Here is a 20,123-nt window from a genome sequence, read left to right on the forward strand (position 1 = left end):
AGGCCGACACGGGTGGATCACGAGGTCAGGAGATCAAGACCATCCTGGCTAACACAGTGAAACCCCGTCTCTACTAAAAAATACAAAAAACTAGCCGGGCAAGGTGGCAGGCGCCTGTAGTCCCAGCTACTCAGGAGGCTGAGGCAGGAGAATGGGACCCGGGAGGCGGAGCTTGCAGTGAGCTGAGATCTCGCCACTGCACTCCAGCCTGGGTGACAGAGCGAGACTCCATCTCAAAAATAAAATAAAATAAAATAACAAAAATAATAAAATAAAAATAATCTCTAAATATTTTCATAATTAAGCGGGGTGCAGTGGCTCACACCTGTAATCCCAACACTTTGGGAGGTCAAGGTGGGTGGATCACCTGAGGTCAGGAATTCGAGACCAGCCTGACAAATATGGTGAAACCCCATCTCTACCAAAAATACAAAAATTAGGCCTGGCTCGGTGACTTACGCCTGTAATCCCTGCACTTTGGAATGCGGAGGCAGGTGGATCATTTGAGGTCAGGAATTCGAGACCAGTCTGGCCAACATGGTGCAACCCCATCTCTAAAACAGATACAAAAAATTAGCCAGGCATGATGGCAGGAGCCTGTAATCCCAGCTACTTGGGAGGCTGAGACAGGAGAATTGCTTAAACCCAGGAGGTGGAGGTTGCAGTGAGCCGAGATCACGCCACTGCACTCCAGACAGGGCGACAGAGCAAGGCTCTGTCTCAAATATAAGTAAATAAATAAAATAAAAATACAAAAATTGGCCGGGTGTGGTGGCAGGTGCCTGTATTCCCTGCTACTTGGGAGGCTGAGACAGGAGAAGTGCTTGAACCTGGGAAGCGGAGGTTGCAGTAAGCCGAGATCACGCCACTGCACTTCAGCCTGGGTAACACAGGGAGACTCCATCTCAAAAAAAATTTTTTTTTAAATTATTATATCTCTATTTATTTACCTATATCTTATAATTTCCCTGGCACATAGTAATTACTCAATACATGCTAATTATCATCTTCTGCTCTTAACAGAAGCCCAAACTTAGAAGTCTCTCCTAAGTGGGATCCCCTTTCCTTACCCAGCCTTGAGGAGCTAGGCTTGGACAGAATAAACTCAGTATTCAGTTTCAGCCCCTTCATCCAGCTGGAGCAGGAAGAAAGCTGTACTTCCTCTGGCAGTTAACTTTGCACAGAGGAAAGACACGCCCAAACACATCTGATCTCCAGGCATGCCTACAAATCCCAAGGCAGCTTGTAGAGGGAATTCTGCTATTGATTGTGGTTGGGAAGATGGGAGTGAAGAATGTGAATGACACAGTCCTGTCCATCCCCATTACCAGATGTACAAATCGGAGCAAAGTTTTGAGCAAGACATCATCATTGTATCATTGTTTGGGGGAAGAGAATAAGAGATTGTTAAACTGCTTTCTAGTGTTTCAAGGTGAAGAGACCAAGGGTGGGAGTTCCACATCTCCCTGAGAGCCTGCCTCTATCATATACTGTTATTCTAGGAATGATTTGTAAACTCTGTTGCTCATGGAGAATAGTGGGCCATCCCAGGTAAGAATGTTGATTTCTTTCCTTCTAGTTTTCTTTTTGTAACAGCTTGGGAGCTTTTTTCTTTTCTTTTTATCTGAGAGGGCAGGGTTGTAAAATAAGTGCTGCTGCCTTTTCAAACCCTGTTAAGATGTTACAGGTTAATTGAAGGGGTGGCCTGCCCCTCCACACCTGTGGGCGTTTCTCGTTAGGTGGAACGAGAGACTTGAGAAAAGAAATGAGACACAGGGACAAAGTATAGGGAAAGAAAACGTGGGCCCAGGGGACCGGCGCTCAGCATACAGAGGACCCACGCCGGCACTGGTCTCTGAGTTCCCTCAGTATTTATTGATCATTATCTTTACCATCTTAGAAAAAGGGAAGTGGCAGGATCATAGGATCATCATAGGGAGGTCAGCAGTAAGACATATGAATAAAGATCTCTGTGACATGAATAAGTTTAAGGAAAAGTGCTGTGCCTTGATATGCATATGCAAACATCTCCATAAACCTTTTTAGTGCATAAAGAGCAGCATTGCCGCTAGCATGTCCCACCTTCAGCCCTAAGGCGGTTTTCTCCTTTCTCAGTAAACAGGACATACAATCGGGTTTTATACCGAGATGTTCCATTGCCCAGGGACGGGCAGGAGACAGATGCTTTTCTCTATCTCAACTGCCAAGAGGCCTTCTTTCCTCTTATACTAGTCCTCCTCAGCACAGACCCTTCACAGGTGTCAGGCTGGGGGACGATCAGGTCTTTCCCTTCCCATGAGGCCATATTTCAGACTATCACATGGGGAGAAACCTTGGACAATACCTAGCTTTCCTAGGCAGAGGTCCCTGCGACCTTTGGCAGTGTATGTGTCCCTGGGTACTTGAGATGAAGAGAATGGTGATGACTTTTCAAAAGTATACTGCCTTCAGGCACTTGTTTAACAAAGCACACCCTGCACAGCCCAAAATCCTTTAAACCTTGAGTCACCACAGCACATGTCTCTAGCAAGGACAAGGTTGGGGTAGGGTCACAGATTAACAGCATCTCAAATACAGAATAAAATGGAGTCTCTTGTGTCTACTTCTTTCTATATAGACACAATAGCAGTCTGATCTTTCTTTTCCCCACATTAATAACCACGTGGGCTGGTAAAATTGGGGCTAAGATGATTATTTCACTTGTAAGAATGTATTAGGTCGGCCGGGCACAGTGGCTCATGCCTGTAATCCCAGCACTTTGGGAGGCCAAGGCAGGTGGATCATGAGGTCAGGAGTTCAAGACCAACCTGGCCAAGATGGTGAAACCCCGTCTCTACTACAAAATACAAAATTTAGCTGGGCGCGGTGGCAGGCACCTGTAATCCCAGTTACTCGGGAGGCTGAGGCAGGAGAATTGCTTGAACCCAGGAGGTGGAGTTTGCAGTGAGCCGAGATCATGCCACTGCACTCTAGCCTGGGCAACAGAGCAAGACTCTGCCTCAAAAAAAAAAAAAAAAAAGAATGTATTAGGTCACAAATAATACCATGTTAGTCCCTTATACACCATGTATTCTTCTTTCAACACAATCTTTTGGCTTTTTGAGTATTTATTGAGTGCCTACAGAGAGAAAGGAACAGCACATGCTGGGACAGATATCTTACTACTCCTTCCCATTATTTTCCATTATTTTCTTTTCTGAATCTCTGCACGTATGAGCCATTAGCCTTTCTGTTGTCTTTCCAGAGAAGCTTCACAGGAGGCAAAGAGAGACATAACTCTATCCACTCATTCATGCAGCAGTCCGTCTTTTAACAGTGTTTGCTTGATATTCTCCATGTGCTGCATTTTTACTAAGCTGTGTGGAAACCATGGTAAAAAAGATAAAGCCGAGGCCGGGCGCGGTGGCTCACGCCTGTAATCCCAGCACTTTGGGAGGCCGAGGCGGGCAGATCACAAGGTCAGGAGATCGAGACCACGGTGAAACCCCGTCTTTACTAAAAATACAAAAAATTAGCCGGGTGCGGTGGCAGGTGCCTGTAGTCCCAGCTACTTGGGAGGCTGAGGCAGGAGAATGGCAGGAACCCGGGAGGCGGAGCTTGCAGTGAGCCGAGATCACGCCACTGCATTCCAGCCAGGGTGACAGAGCGAGACTCCATCTGAAAAAAAAAAAAAAAAGAAAAAAAGATAAAGCCACTATGTTAAAGGAGCATACAGTCTTCATCAAATGCAACAGAAATAAACATGAAATTATGATACATGACAATGATGGAGAGATGTGGTAGCTGGAACAATGGGGGTTTGAATTTAGAGGTGAGGTCAGTGTCGTGCCTGTGAACTGTTGTTTAGGTGATATTCTTAATCATAGCATTACAAAAATCTGGTTAGTCATATTAAGTTTTTTTTTTTTTGTTTTTTGTTTTTTTTTTTTTTGAGACGGAGTCTTGCTCTGTTGCCCAGGCTGGAGTGCAGGGGCTCCGTCTCGGCTCACTGCAACTCCACCTCCGGGGTTCACGCCATTCTCCTGCCTCAGCCTTCCTGAGTAGCTGGGACTACAGGCGCTCGCCACCACGCTCGACTAATTTTTTTTTTGTATTTTTAGTAGAGACAGGGTTTCACCTGTGTTAGCCAGGATGGTCTCGATCTCCTGACCTCGTGATCCGCCCACCTCGGCCTCCCAAAGTGCTGGGATTACAGGCGTGAGCCACCGCGCCCAGCCCATATTAAGTTTCAAAGATATGGCCGGCCGAGACGGGTGGATCACGAGGTCAGGAGATCGAGACCATCCTGGCTAACACAGTGAAACCCCGTCTCTACTAAAAAATACAAAAAACTAGCCAGGTGAGGTGGCGGGCCCCTGTAGTCCCAGCTACTGGGGAGGCTGAGGCAGGAGAATGGCGTGAACCCAGGAGGCGGAGCTTGCAGTGAGCTGAGATCCGGCCACTGCACTCCAGCCTGGGCAAGACAGCCAGACTCCGCCTCAAAAAAAAAAAGTTTCAAAGATATACTTTGAGGTACATTAGATTATGTGCAATGTATTACCAATAGTGGAGGAGATAATTTGATGTGGTACTATAAATGATTCAAAGTGGTACGTGGTCTGAGGCCCAGCATGGTGGCTCATACCTCTAATCCCAGCACTTTGGGAGTCTGAGACTGGTGGAGTAGCTTGCAATTAGGAGTTCCAGGCCAGCCTGGGCAACATGGCAAGACCCCCGTCTCTCCTAAAAATACAAAAAAAAAAAAAATTTCTGGGTGTGGTGGTGCATGCCTGTAGTCCCAGGTACTCGGGAGGCTGAGGTGGGAGGACTGCTTGAGCCTGGGGGGCAGACACTGCAGTGAGCCAAAATCAACCCACTGCACTCCACCCTGAGTGACAGAGCAAGACTCCGTATAAAAAAAAAAAAAATTAAACTGAATATTAGAAAGTACTCCCTGTCTTATTTTGAGCCATGTGATTTCAGTTAAGCAGAGAGTCTCATTTAGATGCTGTATGTCTTAAACAGCTTTTAACACTTGGTAAACAAACTCTCCAACCTTCATCCCACCCTGCTTGACTCTGTGATTTTTTTTGTTTTTTGTTTTTGTTGTTTTTTTTTAAGACAAAGATTAAGCTCAGAAAATCAACAGGTGGTAGATTCCAGCTGGTATTTGGTACCTTATTTGGTTTTTCTTGTATTTATTTCAGTGTATCCTTTTACCTATGGTTAGTAAGTTATTATTATATACAATTTCTTTTTCAAATAAATTTATTTACTTATTTATTTATTTATTTGTTTTTTTTGAGACAGAGTCTCACTTTGTTCCAGGCTAGAGTGCAGTGGTGAGATCTTGGCTCACTGCAACCCCCATCTCTTGGGTTCAAGGGATTCTCTTGCCTCAGCCTCCTGAGTAGCTGGGATTACAGGCGTGCACCACCACACCCAGCTAATTTTTGTATTTTTAGGAAAGACGGGGTTTCACTATGTTGGCCAGGCTGGTTTTAAACTCCGGACCTCCGTCCACCTTGGCCTCTCAAAGTGCCGGGGTCAGCCACTGCACTCAGCCTCAAATCAATTATTTAAACATACTGAGTCAATAAAAAAAACAAAAAACAAAAAACAGAAAAAAAACATGATAAGCAAATAACAGCCAAGGTGGTACAAGGTTATGGCAAAACTGTAAAAATAGGTGGAAATGACTGAAGTTTAGAAGAACAAGAGCACTGTGCTCAGAATGAGGAAATCTGATTTGAGGCCCGGCTGCCTCACCAGCTAGCTCTGTTACCTTAGGCAGATTGCCTAAGCTCTCAAATCCTTCATTTTCTCATCTGTAAAAACAGGAATAAGAATCTCTGTGCCACCTCTTTGCAGCTTGTAAGAATCTGATGAAGGAATATTTAAAAGTGTCATCAAATGTAAACTTTGTACTATCGTCCCAGGCAGGCAATGCTGCATGATGTTGAGTGTGCTCTGAGGGATAGAGACTTGCCAACATGAACGGATTATTACAAAGTGTATATGTTTGAGTATAGAAACCTCAGATTTTAAAGTGTGAGAGGGGAGACAAAAACATAAATAGTTGTGTAATAATTCAAAGACTGTGGTAAGTATTACAAATGGGTTAAAAACCCTAGACAAAGGAAATACGAAGAAGTTAATTACCTGAGTGTATGTATATGATAAGAATGGCTATCACTTACTGAGTATCTTTCAAGCACCAGGGAACTGACTAGGTGCTTTGTTGCATTATCTCGTTCATTTCTCACAATTCAGTAACTGGGTTTAGAAAGGCTAAATAATTGACCCATGATTAATACTGGTGGTGATGATGTTTACGACTGAATACTTAATGTATGCCCAGCCCTGTGCTGAGTCCTTTATATACATGATCTCATTTAAGTTTCATCACAAGACTTTGAGGTATTATTTTCCTTTTACAGATAAACTAAGGCTCACAGAGATCATGAAATTTGCAGCTAGTGAATGGTGCTGTTGCAATTTGATCTCAGGTGTGTTGGACTCCAAAGTCTGTTTCTTCATCTTCTGCTTCACTTCCAAGTCAGCAGCAGCTGAGCTGAGGGACCTTGAGATGGCCTTGCACTGGGATGGTCCGTTGAGGGCTCTTTTGTGAAATGCAAGGTTCCAATCTTGACTTGGTTTCTCTAATGTGTGTCACAACTCTTTGTTTCATAATTTATATTCCTAAAAGCATAAAGTCCTAGAATCATGTGAGTGGCTAGCACTGTTCCATGACACTATAAGGTGATGTTGGTAAAGACATTTCAAAAGTAGACAAAAGATCTAGGTGGTAGGGTAAGGTAGGGCTATAGTATAGCTAGTCTGTGTGCACTAAAAGTCATATTTCCTGTGGAAAGTTACAATTATTGATAGATAGGAAGGGATCTTCAGGATGTACTAAATCCAACCTCCTCATTTTACAAAGTAAAGAGGTTAAGGGTCAAAGGTCATACATTGGCAGAGGAATCACGACACCACACATCTTGTGTCTCAATGCTTTGTTCACTATGGCAGTGGTTTTCAAGGTGTGGTCTCCAGATCAGGAACCTCAGCATCACCTGAGAACTTGATGGAAATGCCCACCTTCAGTCCACTGAATCAGATTCTGTGTCAGGCCTCTAGCCCAAGCTAAGCCATCATATCCCCTGTGACCTGCACGTATACATCCAGATGGCCTGAAGCAACTGAAGATCCACAAAAGAAGTGAAAATAGCTTTAACTGATGACATTCCACCATTGTGATTTGTTTCTGCCCCACCCTAACTGATCAATGTACTTTGTAATTCTCCCCACCCTTGAGAATGTACTTTGTGAGATCCACCCCTGCCCGCAAAACATTGCTCCTAACTCCACCGCGTACCCCAAAACCTGTAAGAACTAACAATAATCCACCATCCTTTGCTGACTCTCTTTTCAGAGTCAGCCTGCCTGCACCCAGGTGAAATAAACAGCCTTGTTGCTCACACAAAGCCCGTTTGGTGGTCTCTTCACACGGACGCGCGTGGCACTGTGCAGGTGGAGCTCAGCAACATGTTTCAACATGCTTTCCAGGTGATTCTGATGCATGGTCACTTCTGAGAGCCACTCCGAAGAAGTATCTGCTACATATTATACATCATATGCCCCTACCCCCAAACCCCCAAGTTCTTCTCCCACTTTGTTCCCAGATGAAAGTTTGAAGGGGCTCAGTATCAGGTCTACAGCATACTGAGATTTATTTATTGATCATTTATATGGGACAGACTCTCGCCCTGTCGCCCAGGCTGGAGTGCAGTGGCGCGATCTCAGCTCACTGCAACCTCCACCTCCCACGTTCAAGCGTTTCTCTTGCCTCAGCCTCTGGAGTAGCTGGGATTACAGGCATGCACCACCACACCTGGCTAATCATTGTGTTTTTAGTATACATGGGGTTTCACCATGTTAGGCTGGTCTCATACTCCTGGCCTCAAGTGATCGTCTGCCTCGGCCTCCCAAAGTGCTGGGATTACAGGTGTGAGCCACCGCGCCCGGCCACACTGAGACATTTTAGCGGGAGATCAGTCTATGGAACAAACGCTGGTCTGGGGTTGGTGGCCTGGGTGTGCTGTCTGGCCAATTTTGTGCGTGGAGTAAGCAGTGGGGAGAGGCGCTGGGTGTCAGGAAACTATGCCAGGCCCTGCCCTCCACCAACCCCAAACAAAGAGCAGTCAGAAACTGAGAGGTGGTTCTTCTCCACACCATCCTACTACTTGTGTCCCTCACCTTCTCTGAGCCCTGGGTATTGGCGCTGGGAACTCTGCAATGGATTTCCTGAAAGGCAGGTGGCCTGTGGAAGGAAGGCAGAGGAGGGGGCCTGCAGAAGGCAAAGGTGTACGGAAGGTATCTCTGCGCCCCTGCTGAAGATTTTTCACTTTATCCTGAGGGGAAGACAGTATCTGAGGCCGGGAAATAATAAAAATTGATTTTTCACTTTAGCAACATTCCTGGCAACTGCACGGAAAATGGAATGGCACAGAAACTGGAGTCTTATGGGCAGTTATCCCACTAGTTGGGGTGGGAAATTGTGTGTAAGGTGGGCACAGATCTAACAGAACGGGAATTGGGATATGCAGGGGAAGGTGGGTGGGGGAAGACAGACTCCATTTGGACTTGGTGAGTTATAGGTGCAGCACCAACATAATGCGCATGGAAGTCCTGGAATCATTTACCAAGAAGGTCCTGAGCACAGGTGAGTGACATCCCCTTCTTCCCTGTTCCCCAAGGCGCCTAGACTTTGGAGTCGGTCAGTCTTGGGTTCCAGCCTCCCGCTAGGACGCAATTTCTTGACCGCAGGATTCCTGTTGTTCACGGCTAGATCCCAAGCGCCTAGAATAGTTTCCGGCACACAGTAGGCACTCAACAAACATTTGCGGAATGAATCAATGAATGGATGGTCACATTCCATTCCTCGGCTGTAAACACAATGAAATCACCTAGCCGCAAACTTGGCGCACAGTAGGCGCTCATCAAGTTGTATTTTTCCCTTCCCTTGCAGGAGACCGCGGTACCCAGGCGACCGCGAAAGAAGAAAAGGGGTTTCTTTACCGCGCGTGGTCTGCACTTCGCTTCGCCCCCGCAGCCCTCGCTGGGTCGCGGGGAGCACGTGGGCCAGGCAGGCTGGGTGGGAGTGGAGGGGAGGGGAGGGGAGGGGAGGGGGCGGTGGCTAGCGGCTCGCGCGGAGCCGGTCTCCCGGGCTTACGTAAGGCGCCAGTCCCGCGCGGCCGGCCCGGGCTCCGCGACTGGGCGGGCGGAGACGGCGCCGCCCTGCAGGAACCGGGCTGGAAGCCTCTCGGAGTGCTGCCTCCAGCCAAGGTGTGTGTTTATTTGATTGCTTTTGGTGGCAAGGCGCGGGGCTCGGGCTCGTCGCGCGCCCCACGGCCGGGGAGCGCGTCCGCCAACCCCGGGCGGAGGTGGACCCCTCCGAGCGCGCGCGGGCGGTGGGCAGCGGCGGCAGCTGAGACGCCGGGGGATGTGACAGCCGCCGAGGAGGGGGCGAGACGCCGACCACACGTTTCCCACGTGCGAGGACCCGGCAGGGGCTCAGCCCCTAGGCCTCTCGGTGCGTGGGGCGGCGGGGGCTGGCTTTGAGTCACCCCCTTGTGCCAGCTTCCCCGGCTTGGCGGAGACTGGCTTGGGGATGCCCGGCCGCCCGGCCCCCTTCTCGGACGCGGCGTGGGGAGCGAGCTGCAGGAAAGGATGAAAGTGGGACTGGTCGCGCCGACCTCTGACCCCTGGAGGCCGAGTCGGCAGGGCGGGGCACGGCGCGCTCGAGCAGCTCTGCGTGGGGGCGAGGAGGTGGAGGAGGGCGAGGAGGTGGAGGAGGGCGAGGAGGTGGAGGAGGGCGGGGAGGTGTAGCGTGGCGCTCACTCCGCCTGCGAGTTGGTCCCGGCGCTGGGCTGAGGGGAGGGGTTGTCTTAAAAAGTCTCTCCTTCCCCCTGTAGGGGCGGTCGGCGAGTCCCAGTGCGAGCTGAGGGTGCCAGAGGTAGGGGGCCGAGAAACAAAGTTCCCGGGGCTCCCTCCGGGGCCGCGGTCGGGGCTGCGCGTTTGGCCGCCCCCCTCCTCGCGAAGGCAATGGCTTCCAAACTCCTGCGCGCGGTCATCCTCGGGCCGCCCGGCTCGGGCAAGGGCACCGTGTGCCAGAGGATCGCCCAGAACTTTGGCCTCCAGCATCTCTCCAGCGGCCACTTCTTGCGGGAGAACATCAAGGCCAACACCGGTGAGGGGCTGCGGGGACGAGGGCTGGGGGCGAGCCGCGTTGGGCTGGGGTGAGGCCCTGGAGGGACTGGGGCTCCCGGATCGCGGCGCCCTTCCCCCGCCCGCGTGTGGTCGTGCAGGCTCGTACGTGCCGGGGCGCATGCAGCTGGCGGCCGCGCGGCTTAACCGCGCCCGGGAGGAGGCCGAGGCTCCAGGGGCGGCCGGTGGGAGGTGCCCGCGGCTCTTGACTCCACCGCTCCTCCTGCCGCGAGGAAAAGCCCGAACCACCCGGGCGAGGGAACGAAAATTAGGCAGGGAAAACCCGGAGCTTCCCTCTCACGCTGCCCTCTTTAAGGCAGAGCCGCCCCCCTACCCCTTAGCCCTGGCCCCCTCCCGCGAGTCCCTAGAGAGCCGCACGCCCCCTCCCGCGGCAGCCCAGAGGCGGAGCGCCGCCCACCTGTGGCAGTCGGGCGGGGCTGCGCGCCGGGGAACCTGTGGCGCCGGCGGGCTAGCAACCTTGCGCCTCTCCATCCCCTCCACGCAGCCTCGGGGCTCGGGGCAGAGCCCTGGGTGGCTTTGAAAGGCCTGTCTGTTCGCTGTCGCCTTCTAAGGTAAACTCTTCCCAGCAACTCCCCCTCTTCCCGAAGCCGCCGGGCCTGGCCGTCAGGAGACTCGGAGGAGACTTGTTCTGATAAATTACATTTTGAATGCAGCTTTCCTGGAAATGGCTTCTTGAGCTGCCTCCCTTGGCTTGAGATGCCTCCTTTGGCCGGCGTGGTGAACTTGGGGATATAGACCGCCTGATTTCTTAGTCTGACGGTGTTGAGTGCGTCCCTTTCCCCCTCTCCTCCCACTCCACGTTCACACCAGTTCCAAAAGAATTGGCGTTAAAGGGCGAGAGGTAGCGGTTGTGCTGCTGCGAGGCTCTTAACCCTTTTGGGATGGAGATACTGGTAATTAGCAACTCCTTTATGAAAAGTTGTTCTTCCCAGCGGGGGTCCTTTACTGTCGCTGCAATTCTCAAGGGTGTCCAGGGTGGTTATTGCCCATCATGGACTAATTATCCGGGGATCTACATTTCAGAAGCACAGAGTGGTTTGAAAAGGAAGGTGGAGGACAGTACCGGAAAACAAAATGAAAGCTTTAAAGCAAGGAATTAAGTATCTGCAGAGTTTTATTCCCGACCTCTTAAGCAGGTTGAAAAAGCGGGCTTTTACAGGAAAACTCTTCCCCCACCCCCATGTCTCAAAAGGAAGAATTATGTGTACCAGATTGCACTTGAGTTTTCTTTTGTGGGTATTGTTACCTCAAGTGCGCCTATTTTGATTTTGATACATTCAAATGCATTTTATTCTTGGAATGCTGCATTTGGAACGCGGTTGAGGGGAGAGCGGCCTGAGAGGGAAGGCTGGCTCTCATCCTGAGGGTTTTGTGTTTAGGTTGGGCTTCTTCATGATAGCATGGAGTCAGTGAAGGAAGACAGCGAGGAGAGATGAGCCCATTCCGTAATTCTCTGCATCTGACTAGGTGACTTGTTTCCTTCTATGAGCCTATTCTATAGTTCTCTGTACCTTACTTGGTGACTTGTTTCCTTCTGGAATGAAGGGCTTCACACTGTCCATCCTGGGACTGGACTCAAAGCGCTTTCCATTTTTAAAGAGTGTGATGGGAAGTGGCTTATTTCTGCACTTTCTTAGGGGCTTTGAAAATTTTCCATTTGCTCTTTTCCCTTGTTCTCTCTCTCTCTCTTTTCAACTTTCCTCTGTTCTAAATTGTAGTTTCCATTCTCTTTCAAATGCCTTCATTTCCTCCCCAGTGTTCGTCCCTGGAGTGAGAAGTGACTATGAAATGTTTAGATTTTCTTTTTTCTGTTGGGAATCAAGCAGTTTTTTGCATGAGCCAATTAAAAAAAAAAACTTTTATCAAAGAAAGAAAAAAATAAAGGACAGCAATTTGTTTTGAAAGTGGCTTGTTTCTAGTGGACTTTCGGGTTATCGGATTATTTTTCTCTCTCAGAAGGTCTGAGAATCTTATAGGCTTACTGCCTGGTAAATAAAACATTCCATTCCACGGTATTTTTCTGTCTGTTACCTGCTGTTGGCTTTTAGCTAATTTCCTGGTGGGAAGCACAACCACCCTTCTGTATGTACCCTTTATAATGGAAGGTTTGGAGGAGACGATGAAGCACAACAAAAACCCAGGAAATAAAACCGTGTAGGAATTTGAATTGGAAAGTAGCTCCAGCCATCTGCTCCAGCCTGGATTTGGGCACACTCTTGTCTACATGGCTTTCCTCCTCCTGCAGCCTGGTAAAAAGCTGCTCTTTCAGGAAAGGGCCATTCTGATGTCATTGCTTCTTGGAAGTCTTCCCTCACCTCCTCTGGCAGAATTCATCTCTTTCCTCTGCACATTTTTTTTTTTTTTTGAGACGAATCTCGTTCTCTCACCCAGGCCGGAGTGCAGTGGCGCTATCTCGGCTCACTGCAACCTCCACCTCCCGGGTTGAAGTGATTCTTTTGCTTCAGCCTCCCAAGTAGCTGGGATTACAGGCGTCTGCCGCCACGCCGAGCTAATTTTTGTATTTTTCGTAGAGATAGGGTTTCACCATCTCTACGAAGGTTTGAGGCCAGGCTGGTCGCGAACTCGGGACCTTAGATGATCCACCCGTCTTGGCCTCCCAAAGTGCTGGGATTACAGATGTGAGCCACCGCACCTGGCCTTCTCTGCACATACCTTATTGATTCTAATGTTGCAGTCACATATCATGCAGTGTAAAAATGCCTGTCTCTCACCCAGTAAGATATCTGCTGAGTGACTCTTGCGTGTCAGTGCTCTAGGTGCTGGGGACAATAGCATTGTTTAAGATAATTTTGTGCCTCTTTTATTTTATTATTATTATTTATAGATACGGGGTTTTGCTTTGGTGCCCTGGCTGGTCTCAAACTCTTGGCTCAGTCTCCCAAAATGTTGGGATTACAGGTATGAGCCACTGCACCTGGCCCATTCTTGGGCCTTTTGTTCTTTCTGTCTCTACCATTGCACACTTCCCACTCTGAAACTTGGAGGACAGGGATCAGGCGAAGTACCTAATGCATAAAAGGAGCTTACCAAGTTTGTGTTAAAGGCGTGGGTCACAAATTCTAGACAGTACATCTTAATCTAGAAGTCAAGCAACCTATAGCATGGAGTCCATTTTGTTTAATTAGCTCTGGTTTATGGTAAAAGTTTGTACTTAATATGGATCTGAGATTAGCTTCATGATAGCTGTCACCCGTTGGCCCTTCCTGCACTGCCTAAAGTGGTATAGGCTGAGGCTTATCAGATACCTCTTTTGAAGAGTCACCCCCATATCTTTGGCTCAGATTTTCTTTAGCACACTGCAAGAGTAAATAGAAGGGAAAGTTCTCTTAGATTGTCAGTAGTTGGGTCTTACACTCTGTCATAAGGAATATTAGCTTTTCTCTGTGTATGTGTATGCACATGTATGTATGAGTACACACACACACACGGACTGGCACTTTATTGAGTGAGTCCCATTATAAATTCTGATCAAATTCTGATATTTAATGATAGATTCTTTTATTGGGTCATATCTAAAGGATATGCAAATCTTGTTTTAAAGGTTGGAGAAATAGTGATATTTTTTAAAACCACGTTATACTGGATCTACTATCTCAAGTGCAGGAAAACTGGCACATCTCCGTTTGGAAGCATCTTGGACTTCATTGAGATAAAAGATGTTAAGGAACAAACCTGTTTCTGCGCACGCGCGCTCGCGCTCTCTCTCTCTCTCTCTCTCTCAATATATATATATATATATATTTTTTTTTTTTTTTTGAGACAGAGTCTTGCTCTGTCACCCAGGCTGGAGTGCAGTGGCACAATCTCGGCTCACTGCAACCTCCGCCTCCCAGGTTCAAGCAATTCTTCTGCCTCAGCCTCCTGAGTAGCTGGAACTACAGGCACGCACCACCACGCATGGCTATTTTTGTATTTTTAGTGGAGATGGGGTTTCACCATACTGGCCAGGCTGGGCTTGAACTCCTGACCTCGTGATCTGCCTGCGTCAGCCTCCCAAAGTGCTGGGATTACAGGCGTGAGCCACCGCATCCGGCCTCTGCTCTCAATATTAACTGCAGCTCTTGCTGGAGTTTTGCTGATGGGACTAGCATTTCAAGTTAGTCTATGGGCTGAGAGCCTCTTTTTGAAAAAGATGGCCTAGTTCAGAGGGCTCAGGGTTTTTTTGGTGCTCATTAAGTATAAATGTGTGTCTTATGTAAGAGGGAAAACTTCTGAGAACTGGAAGATAGAAACATTTTATTAGACTTGAGAGGCAGAGTCTAACAATGTATCTAAAACAGGTTTCAATAGTTATCCTTTTTATAGATCATACAGTCTTGGCTTATTACAGGGTTTCTAGAGTGTATTCTATTCCATTTCCCCTCATAGCTTGGTGAGACTCAGGAAGTAGCACAGGTCAAGCAAGGATCTGACTGGTTTTGAGACCTCTCCAGTCCAAAAGTCCACTTCATATACACTTATTATTATTGCTTTTTTGGTTTCTTTGTTTGAGGATTTTCACACGTATTTGAAGAACACTTTTGAGTAAGGCATTCTGTGACAGTAAGTCTGCCTTAGCCACATGCACGGTGAATCTTTGCACATCCTTCCAGTGGGATTTTTTTTCTTTTGTTTTGAGGCATAGTTTCACTCTGTGACCTAGGCTAGAGTGCAGTGGCATGAACAGGGCTCACCGCGGCCTTGACTTCCTGGGCTCAAGCGATTGTCTTACCTCAGCCCCTTAAGTAGCTGGGGCTACAGGCATGCGCCACCATGCCCAGATAATTTTGTATTTTTTTTGTAGAGATAGGGTTTCTACTTGTTGCCCAGGCTGGTCTTGAACCCCTTAGTTCAGGCAGTCTGCCCGCCTCGGCCTCCCAAAGTGCTGAGATTCCAGGTTGTGAGCCACCATGCTTGGCCAGGATCATTTGTTAGAAGTAGTTTTCTTCTGATCAAAGTCATGCCTTGTACAAAATTTAGAAAATTGTTTTAAAACGGTAGAAGAAATGGAAGCAGTAAGTAAAAAATTACCCTTAATTCCTTAAGGGTAATTGAAGCTAATAAATTAAAGGCGCCTGTCTTAGGTTGTGTGTTTAGGGAAGGCCTCTCCAGGAGGTGAATGTCCTTATACTATAGAGATGGAGCTTGTGATGATTAGGAACAGAGTGTTTCAGGAAGAAGGAACAGCAAGTGCAAAGGCCCTAAGGTGGGAATTAGCATAGCGTGTTTGAGGAACGGAAAGAAGTGGCAGTATGTTTGGAGCGTGGCAGGCAGAAGGGATGTGGAAGTAGGTCAGCTCAGGTCAGAGAGACGAGCAGGTGCCAGATCAGGTAGAGCCTGGAGGATCCTGGTAAATATTAGATTTTATTCCAAGGGCACTGGAAAGACAAGGAAGGGTTTTACATAGGACAATGACGTGAAAAGATTTACTTTCTAAAAGTGGATCTTTTGCCTGCTGTGTGGAGAGGTGAGGAAAAGGGAGACCAGTATGGATGAGGAGAGTGGGCTGTGTTTGGAACTTGTTGGTGGCAAAGGAGGAGAGAAATAAAGGGGTTTGAGATATGTACGAAGGCAGAGCTGACTGGAATAATGAATTGGTTGTGAGAGGTGATGGAGAGAAAGAAGTCTACAGTGAATCCTAGGATTTTGCCCTGAGGGCCTGCCTGGGTGAATGTGCTATAGGGTTGAATGAACTAGAATGTGGCTAACCAATCTTTTTGGAACAGCACATGCGTGGGCTAGCGCCTTCCTTTTAACTCGTTGCACTCCTGAGAGCAAGATGGGTCACCAGCAGCTGTACTGGAGCCACCCCTGAAAATTCAGCCAGGGTTCTCACTCTTGTCACGTCTGTTCAAACCGGCACGGTCTGATCCAGAAATATGGCCTTAATACGTGCTGCCAGTGTGTCTGTCAGTATGCGAAGGATATCAGCTTTATTAAGTTGGACTAAATAGTCTTCCTTCAAGGGATTATCCAAGGCATCTACCCAATAAAAAACCATGATAGTTATTTGTACATCAACATTTAAACAAATAATGCTCTTACAAATGTCATTGTGTACAAATCACTGGACAAATACACTTTCTTTGGGATAGGTTTCTGGGAATAAAACTCCTGGCCAAAATAGAACTTAAATCATAGTGATAATTTTTTTTTTTTTTTTTTTTTTTTTTTAAAGACGTAGTCTTGCTCTTGTTGCCCAGGCTGGAGTGCAATGGTGCGATTTTTGGCTCACTACAACCTCTGCCTCTCGGGTTCAAGCAATTCTCCTGACTCAGCCTCCCAAATAGCTGGGATTACAGGCGCCCACCACCATGCCTGGCTAATTTTTGTATTTTTAGTAGAGACGGGGTTTCACCATGTTGGCCAGGCTGGTCTCAAACTCCTGACCTAGGTGATCCGCCTGCCTTGGCCTCCCACAGTGCTAGGATTACAGGCTGAGCCACCACACCTGGCCGACATAGGGAGAGTTTTAAACGTAGCTTACAAATATTCACTCAAGTTCTTGGTAGTTTATAGGTGCTACTTTATTTGTGTACTTTTTGGCTTAGTAAGTGTTTCAGTTAGGCCAGGAGTTCGAGACCAGCCTGGCCAACATGGTGAAACTGTCTCTACTAAAATACAAAAATTAGCTGGGCTTGGTGGCGCGCGCCTATAGTCCCAGCTACTTGGGAGGCTGAGGCAGGAGAATCGCTTGTATCCAGGAGGCAGAGGTTGCAGTGAGCTGAGATTGCACCACTGTACTCCAGCCTAGGCAGCAGAGCAAGCTCTGTCTCAAAAAGTAGATAAAAAAATAAAATGAAAAATATTTTATTTAGGTATAGATATACTTCATACATATATAAACTGATTTTCTGATTATAGAAATAGTATGTATAAGTTAGCAAAAGTTTAGAAAGATGAAAACAATCACTTGTAATTTACCAACTGGAAGGAAAAGTTATAGCTAATACTTTTTTTTTTTTTTTTTAGATGGAGTCTCGCTCTGTTGCCCAGGCTAGAGTACAGTGGCACGATCTTGGCTCTTGGCTCAGTGCAACCTCCACCTCCTGGGTTCAAGTGATTCTCTTGCCTCAGCCTCCCAAGTAGCTGGGATTACGGGCACGTGCCACCATGCCTGGCTTAATTTTTTGTATTTTTAGTAGAGACAGAGTTTCACCATATTGGCCAGGCTGGTCTCGAACTCCTGACCTCAAGTCATCTGCCCACCTCGGCTTCCCAAAGTGCTGGCATTACAGGCGGTTGAGCCACCATCCATGGTGCTAATACTTTTATATACAGTATATCCTTCTAGACTTTTTCAGGAATACACACATACACATACATTTTGAGTTACATTATTATTGCATTGTATTATAGTATTACTGTTTTGAAAATTGCTTGCTTTAACAATGTATCATCTAATATTTTCCAATTCTGTTAAATACTGTTTTTTAATGTGAGTTAGATACTTATGTACAATTCCGATATTCATATATAATTTGTTATTCCATTTTTAATTTTGAAAATGTAATACAGGTACATGCAGATGGTAAAATTTTCAAATAGTATGCTAGGAATAGAATGGAAAGTTTCACACCCGTCCCTGACTCTTGGTTCCCCAGTTTCTCTCCACAGGGGCATCTGCTTTTAACTTTTTTTGGATGTTTATCCAAAGATTTTGTTATATATCTATAGCATTTATGTGTCATATCTATAGCATATTATAGTAGTGCCTCTTTTTTTTTAATGTACACATTCATTCTTTCTATTACACTTAAGATTAGATATTGGTTTCCATCAGCATGTATCAGTTTATTCTTTTAAAAAGGTATCTGCATTCTCTTTTATTGTACAGATATATCATAGTTTGAAATCACACATTTAAATATTGAGAACCAAAGAAGCTTTGTTTATGTGGGTTATACATATAGATGTTAAATGTATTTGAAATTAAAATTGAGAAAATTTGCTGGCTGTGGGGGCTCATGCCTGTAATCCCAGCACTTTGGGAGGCTGAGGCAGGTGGATCACGAAGTCAGGAGTTTGAGACCAGCCTGACCAACATGGTGAAACCCCGTCTCTACTAAAAATACAAAAATTAGCCGGGTGTGGTGTCACGCACCTGTAATCTCAGCTGCTCTGGAGGCTGAGGAGGGAGAATTACCTGAACCTAAGAGGCAGAGGTTGCAGTGAGTCAAGATAGCACCATTGCATTCCAGCCTGGACCACAGGGCGAGACTGTGTCTCAAAAAAAAAAAAAAAAAAAAAAAAGAGAAAAAAGAAAATTGAGAAAATTTAAAAATATTAATTCATCAAAAACAATAATAAATCTACTGTATGTTAACAGATTTCTGTGAAAATTAACTATTTTCCAAAATGAAATCTAATGAGAAAAGTGCTGTTGTTTTTGCACATTTGCAATTTTTTTTTTTTTTTTTTTGAGATGGAGTCTCGCTCTGTCGCCCAGGCTGGAGTGCAGTGGCCAGATCTCAGCTAACTGCAAGCTCTGTCTCCTGGGTTTACGCCATTCTCCTGCCTCAGCCTCCTGAGTAGCTGGAACTACAGGCACCCGCCACCTCGCCCTGACGTGGTTTCACTGTGTTAGCCAGGATGGTCTCGATCTCCTGACCTCGTGATCCGCCCGTCTCTGCCTCCCAAAGTGCTGGGATTACAGGCTTGAGCCACCGCGCCTGGCCTACATTTGCAAATCTTTCTGGCCTAATAGAATAAAACTTTATTCTCATATCTAGTTCTTCATTCGGTCTTTGGTGCTATGCTGTTTTGGTTAAAGTATTTGAAGAATATCCGGTTTTATACACATGTAATTAAAGGGGAACTCATGGACCCCTGAAAAGGTCTCATGGACTCACAGGAGTCCTGGAACCACAATTTCATCAGTCCGCTGTTGATTGGAATTTAGGTTATTTATAGTCATTCGATATACAGAGTGTGCTGCACTGAATGTCCTGGCAAATGTGTCTTTCAACAAATGTTTGAGTGCCAGGCAATCTTGGCTTGTGGGATGCAAAGAGGTGAAACAAGGTCTGTTCCCTGAAGGAGCTGCTGTTTTTTGGTGGAGACAGGCAGTCAGACAGGCAGGCAAACAAGAAGAAAATAACCCAGTAGGGCTGGGTGTGGTGGTTCATGAGGCTGAGGCTGCAGGATTACTAAAGACCAAGCAAGTGTCCAAGACCAGCTTGGATAACATAGCGAGACCTCATCTTTACTAAAAAATAGTGTAAGAAAATTAGCTGGGTGTGGTTGTGCGCATCCGTAGTCTCAGCTACTCAGGACGTTGAGGCAGGAGGATCACTTGAGCCCAAGAGGCTGAGGTTGAAGTGATCTGTGATCATGCCACTGCACTCCAGCCTGTGCAACAGAGCAAGACCCTGTCTTGGAGGAAAAAAAAAATTAATTGAGGCTGCAAGATGTGCATGCTTACAGAAGAGGCAGCTAACCCAGCATTTAGGAGGAGATGAGATTTGGGAAGGCTTTTTAGGGGAGGCGATTTCCGAGTTGAGTTTTGACAAATGAGTACAGCTACAAAAAGATGGCGTGGTCATTGTCATAGCGTACCTGAAACTCCTCTTCTGGAGGAGTTTATGGTCCACAAGAGGTCCTTGCTTTTATGGCTTGGCCTTACTTTTTCTATTATCATGTTAGTCCGCATCCATCTCTAATGATGTTGTCAAAGGAAAGGGTTATCATGCCTGCCCCATATCACCTTTCCAGCCCTCATTACTTGTGTTTGCCTTTAAGATATACATAAACATAGTGGCATTATAGTATATGCATTTAAATTTCGGCTTTTAACTTCTGGAACTGAAGGATGGCAAACAATCCTGAAACTAGTAAATTGGGCTTCAGACTGT

At 46.8% G+C, this 20,123-nt stretch overlaps 1 protein-coding gene and 1 pseudogene across 1 annotated transcript in view; both read left to right on the plus strand.

Moving 5' to 3' along the window:
- The first annotated feature begins 9,157 nt into the window (after positions 1 to 9,157).
- The window catches only part of AK4 (adenylate kinase 4), an 81,014-nt gene continuing 70,048 nt past the window's right edge, over positions 9,158 to 20,123 (plus strand). Inside the window, exons 1-2 of the mRNA XM_025396043.1 lie at positions 9,158 to 9,327; positions 9,957 to 10,231. Of these exons, the coding sequence (XP_025251828.1) occupies positions 10,087 to 10,231 (145 nt within the window). The 5' untranslated portion in view covers positions 9,158 to 9,327; positions 9,957 to 10,086. The remainder of the gene's footprint in view (positions 9,328 to 9,956; positions 10,232 to 20,123) is intronic.
- LOC112631249 lies at positions 16,049 to 16,219 on the plus strand (annotated as a pseudogene).

Source organism: Theropithecus gelada, chromosome 1, assembly GCF_003255815.1.
Source record: "Theropithecus gelada isolate Dixy chromosome 1, Tgel_1.0, whole genome shotgun sequence".
Classification (NCBI taxonomy): domain Eukaryota; kingdom Metazoa; phylum Chordata; class Mammalia; order Primates; family Cercopithecidae; genus Theropithecus; species Theropithecus gelada.